Below are 6,435 nucleotides of genomic sequence, written 5' to 3'. Positions count from 1 at the left end.
GTACGGTTCATGCATGTGTTGCTTGGAGATTTCTTTCGTCTGAAGCGCAAAGAGCTAGTACATCTCCGAACACAAAGATCAGCAAAGTAACGCAGACAAGACGAAGATGAATCAGAAAGCGTATTTGTACTCAAGGATGCTTCCGAATACACAAGTCCAGGCCTTGCTGGTGATCTCCATTGGCAACGACAACACAACACGTCCTAGACTGGACTAGGATGACGGTGAATACGATGTTAATAGTTTTTGTTGTTGTTGTAATTGAAGGCCTATAATTACAGGTTACATATGTTGCATGCGGCGTATTTGAAGAGGTCCCAGTATGGTTCATTTGGTCAGCCCGAATTAAAAAAAGAACTATAGATAGTTTGAATGTAAACAGTTTTTTATTAAGCATATGCATATGTAACTGAAAGTAAACACTTTTATGAAGCATGCGTATATGTACCTTTTTCTGATTGAACAAAGCTATAGACAAACTGTTGACTGAGAAACATATCCCTAAATTACAGAATTGAGAAAACAAATACAACAAAGCAGTACCAACTTGATTAATTGGCGACACGTCTTTGATATTTATGATGTCTCACAAAAACAACAGGGAAAAGAATAATACAACTCCGAGCATATTATTATTATTTGAGCAGCATCCTCGAAAAAATCTGAATATTCAATTATTCGTTTCTGACAACCCTGCTTTCCCTCTTTCGAGTGCACTTAACATATAGTTACACATATTGCTGTAGACTGTATGAAAAGTAATGTGCATAAAATGTACGATGACTGAAGTTTTAAGAATGCGAAGCGATTAGTAATAACAATTAACAATAGGACTCCTCTTTTTGTGACCCTGGCCACACACACACACACACACACACACACGACTCTATGGTCTTTAGCAAAGTAACAGAACAGAGCGATATCCTTTCAAAATTCAATAAATAATTTATTTCCCTAGAATGCGAAGTGACAAGTGTTAAAAGAACTTACGATTTTTTTACAAATTTAATCTCAGTTAATGTTATGAATTCAAATACAAGTCCTAAGGATTAAAGCTCTAAATATACCTAAGCGGTATGTGATGATGTGAATAGTGTGGCCCATGTCGTGGTGATGTGCCAACAGTCATTTGTTAGATCACAATAATACAAACCTATAAAATATCAGCATTTTAAATTTCACTATAAATCTGTTTCCAGGAATGTTAATTCAGCACTTTCTATTTTCAGAGAAGAATGTCATGAATTAGATTACTTGAATAAATAACTTCTAGCCCAAATTAAATACCTGACACAACAATAATACAACTGATTCGGCTCAGATCTTCCACCACGAGTGAATAAAGTTTAGATAAACAAGATTATATGGTCTTCTACTTGATCTCAGGTCAAAATTACCATTTTCTACCAAAAAAGACCATTATCTCCTGGAAAATGTAGTTCTGCAAGATTTCATTTGTTTACAAGATCAAATCATAGCGATACTTAGACGATCGCTTACAAAGCGTATAAATGTAGTAAATAACATGTATACCCGGCATTTCATGTTGAATTTCTAATGTTCTGAACTCCGATTGAGATAAATAAGTTGTTTGCAAAATTAAAATCAATGATTCAGGTCAGGCAGAACATGAATTCGATTTTGGACAAGATCAAGTCCAAGATACATGTCCATGGTAATATTCAATAAATTATCATTCAAACAACACAAATTAAATATGCATAACTCTCTCTCTCTCTCTCTCTCTCTCCACACACATTAAGTATGTACAGAATATATTTCTAAACTCCACTGAGTAAAGTATATGGGAAACTATTACATAGGTAAACAGTTTCTCTAGGTTCTTATAATAGCATTAAGTAGTATCATACTGGAGTATGTTATTCTTTTGATATCGTTTGGTCTATATTCTAGTAATAGCTATAAATAGTACCTTAATGGATCATAATAGTATGTGAACATTGTAAGTAATAACCATTTTGATAACTGTCTTTAATTATTCTAATAATATCTGTAATTAGTTTGATAATTGTGTATGTCAATTATACGTAATATCCATCTTGATAACAGTCTGTTTTTAATCTAATAATAACTGCAATTAGTGTGATAATTGTGAATTATTCTAATAATATAATAAATGTAAATAGTATGATAAATTTGTATGACAATTATACATAATATCCATCTTGATAACAAAAAGTAATTATTCTCATTTTATACTAATTGTCATTAGTATGATAATTGTTTATGCCTATGGTACGTAATAGCCATATAGTCTGTCTTTATTCCAATAAAGCTGTAAAAATTATCATAAGAAATTTGCATACTGCACGTAATGGCAATCTTGATTAAAGCCTCATGCAAATTTCCATTAAATTTCGAAGCAATATTTGTGTATTACACAACATTAAAATTTCCAAGTACTGAGCAATGTGACTTTCAAGAACGTATGTATAGTTATAAAGCCATCTTTGTATTTTTCAGTCATGTGTGTAGTTTCCATTGCACTCAGTCAGTAACCTATTTTTTCATACTTCAGTCATACGTGTATTTCCCGTAATTCAGATCTCTCCGGTGACCTAAGAGGTTAGAGCGTCAGCCTCAGATGCGGGAGGTCGTGTGTTCGAACCCCTAACGAGTCATACCAAATACATATAAAAATGGTACCATCACTTGCCTCGCTTGGCGCTCAGAATTAAGAGGTAGGTGTCCGGACTCGTCCGCCTAGTGTCAGAATAATTTGACTTGTTGAGACTTGATGCTACATGCCTGCTTCATGGTGCCCCACTGCTAGACTACAATATAAACTGGGACACTGCAGATCGTGTGACTGGACAATTGTTAAGGATCCGCTAAAAATCCATATCACACACACACGCACACACACACACACACACACACAGACACACACACACAATTATATCAGTAAAACTTGTTTTCCTTACTTCAGTAATATGTGTATTTTCCGTCTCGTCAGTTATATTATTGTTTCCCTTATTTCAGAAATACATTTATTATCCTTTAGTTGAGTAAAACGCGTATGAAAATACTTTACTGCAACAAAGTTGAGACATCACTGTCTTTACTTATAGAAAATAACACCGACTGAAATAAGTCACCATCAGAAATTCGTGTTTTGTGTGTTTGTTGCCACTTGTACGCTTTGAAAATGTTTTATAATGCCTTTACTCTATTCAGCTGAATTATCAACCGGAATCCATTTATTTTCTTAGAACTAATTACACTAACACAATACTACTGAACATAAATTTAAAGTGAAATATTTCCAAACAATGCCATCACAAAATACCAGATATACAAGATGATATTTTCTGTAAGGAAAATGGACCTTCTATAAGAATTTAAAGACGGAATTCCAGTAATAAAGGTAGGTGCAATAAAGAATGAAATTCACGTACCAATCTGTAACAGTTTCAAAGACCAAATTCCAGTCATAAAGGTAAGAGTGAAAATAACCTAAAAATCGTCGGTTTACATATTAATATTTTTCTATTCACACTCTGCGTTTTTTGCTTTTGAAACTGAGAAACTATTATTAGGGTTTTTTTAGGGGTTTCGGGGGAGGGATTTTAGCACATTACACGTTCACATTTCCTTTTATTTGCATTTTATGTTTCTATTCAACCGGAGAAAATTTAGTATTCTATCAGAATTTATGTTTGAAAACGAATCGAACAGTGATATCAGACGATTAGCATTATCACGGTCTATTTAAATCGTCTGATTTATAAGATGTTTAATCGGACGATTATCAGTATCACCAGTCGATTCAAATTATCTAATTCATACAATGTTAAATTGTCTCAGATTCTCAAAATTCTAAAGCCAAAGCGTTTCCTTAATTGCCAAGGGATTCTACAATAATAACAACAGTCGGATATTGACTCTAACGTGACTAATGATCAATATAATTATCACCTGAGGTAACACCTTTTGTCGGTACTATCTAATAACAGAGATCCTGAGTAATAATAATAATTTTATGGTATGGGTTCCAATGTGACTATCCTTCGATATCATCGTCTGCGTTAACACCTTTCGTTGATTTTCTCCTATAAGATTCCTCTTGGATAGAGAAATGTGATTTGTACGTAAAAATAGGCCAGGAGTAGGTAACTTTACATCACCACCCCATACTGTTATATTTTCAAGAATCTATACTGACTTTAATATAATTTCTTTCGTTTAGAAATTTAATTTCACAAGCAAATTTGACGAAATCACGTCACTAATTGTAAGACAGTCATGTCATTTGTTTTCTGATAACCACCGACAATATGAACAAAAACTTTAGAACATGTTAAACATACATACATACATACATACATACATACATACATACATATTAGACTACTTTTTCTTTCAACTAGTTTTGCCCTGCTTTTATCTCACACAGTAGCTGATGATAATGTATGTTTCTCCATGCATGTTTGTGATGGCTGTGTTAATACAATTGCCATGAAGTTCATATATGGGATGGTAATTGTATTAAGTTCATATATGAGATGGATTTGTATGCACCTTCTCTGATATTTGTCGCTATTTTGACCGACGTTCAGACGTCCGTTCGCCTTTTCGATTCGCTCGAGAGCACACGCAAACTACACTGGCGATAAATTCTCTAAATTTCAAGTTGTAGAACCCGTAGATAAACGGATTGAGGACACTGTTCAGGAAGTATGAACGGATTCCGATTGAAAACAACACTATCTGCAGGTCTGACATTTGACTTACTAAATACTCCTTATAGAAACTCAGACAGAGATAAGGGAGAAAGCTAACAATGAAGATGATTGTGATCAGAAGCGTGATCTTGGTGTACTTATCAGTATTTATATCTGTGGACTTTCCTTGAGTCGGATGAGACACGAATTTGGGTCTGTTGAAAGCTTTTATAAGACTGGTGCTATTATTGCACAAATTTCGGTCCATAGACCCACCACCTCCACTGGTCTCTTGGGAATCACGAGTTTTTTCCTGGTACGATACAATACCTGCTTTTCCTTCCAATTCAACCAGCATTTTACTTGCATCATTGTATACTGATTTATCTTGGCCTATGTTTGTATACTTTTCTTTCACAGCTGAAGTTTCTTTCTTAATTTTGTCATCTTTTGTTTGCACATTTGCTACCCCATTTGAAATGGAATGTTCCATTTCTAAATGGTTACTCTGCATTACTCTTATACTGGGCGTGCTCAACTCAGCACTATCGTCGTAAATCTGAAGTGAGTCTTTGTGTTGACTTAATTTTCCAAGAGGGCCTGTACACTTTTTTCTAATCTTTTTCACTCTAATTAACTGTTTGTAAATCAACACATACAATACAATTATCGCTATAGTTGAGATAATGAACAACAAAAACTGGATTACATTGAACGCAAGCAAATAAATCCGTAAGGACGCGTCGTTAACTGTTGTGCAGTCGTATGCCTGAATGACCTTTGATCCGTGAATTTGTACATCTTCAGCCACGACTGAATAGAACACAATGCTTGGCCAGGAAAACACACAGGCAATCAGTGTGGAAATGACACAGATCAATTTTGCCTGAAAAACCGTGATCTGTTTCCTGAATGGAAGACAAATTTTCCTGTATCGTTCGGTCGCTATGGCAATTAGAATTGTTCCAGAGGATATTGTACAAACGAAATTCATTGTTCTGAGTACCTTGCAGGCAGTAGCATCTGGAAACAAGTAGAAAAACCTGATATCCACTATTTCCATTGGCATTGATATAGTACAACTCATTAGATCAAATACTGCTAAAACTACAATAAAGCAAGTAGTCGGACTACTCTTTGTCTTATACCCGTAGAAATAACAAACAATAGCATTGCCAACAAACCCCGTAAACATCAGCACTCCCATATATATGAAAACTGGAATGAGCAGGATGGCTATCTCATCGTTCATTCTCTGCAGGAGATCCGTCGCAGACGAGTTGTTCATGATGAAGGCTTATAAAGCGAAACTTGCTATGTGATATTCTTTTACCAACCTGTCTGATATACATTTACGTACCTGTACGATATACTTGTAGATCATTAAACGTTACAGCGTAATACATTACCAAATATCCGCACCAAAGCAAAATTTCTACTTCACATACCGAATCTGAATGAAGTCACAACTGACCCTTCTGCATATTTCTTTGTATTTTTGTATACTAAGAGCTTAGAAATATTCCTACTTTAAAGATTCAGACGTATATGAACGTGTTAACCATACGCGAGTATGGCAGGTCCGGTGCATGCCCCGTATTATTGAAGGCCCTCAGTTTGAGTGTGCACTCGGATTCAATTAAGTGTCAGTCGTAAACAGTTTCTTTCTGGTTTGTGCAACATCCTCCTAAAATTCAACAATTTCGATCTGAATAAAATTTAGAACATTGCACACTGTAAGTGTTGCATT

General features: G+C 34.8%; 1 protein-coding gene across 1 annotated transcript; it reads right to left on the bottom strand.

The window, feature by feature from the left end:
* Window positions 1–367: 367 nt before the first annotated feature.
* Window positions 368–5,994, bottom strand: LOC149788878 (uncharacterized). The gene has a single exon (XM_089975017.1). The coding sequence runs from the start codon at window positions 5,971–5,973 to the stop codon at window positions 4,561–4,563; it is 1,413 nt and encodes a 470-aa protein (XP_089831143.1). The 5' UTR covers window positions 5,974–5,994; the 3' UTR covers window positions 368–4,560.
* Between the last annotated feature and the right edge of the window lie 441 nt (window positions 5,995–6,435).

The sequence above is a fragment of the Sinohyriopsis cumingii genome, chromosome 11 (genome assembly GCF_028554795.1).
Source record: "Sinohyriopsis cumingii isolate HCF-2022 chromosome 11, ASM2855479v2, whole genome shotgun sequence".
NCBI classification, from domain to species: Eukaryota; Metazoa; Mollusca; class Bivalvia; order Unionida; family Unionidae; genus Sinohyriopsis; species Sinohyriopsis cumingii.
Note: the sequence above shows the minus strand (reverse complement) of the source record. Positions and strands in the feature narration are given on the sequence as shown.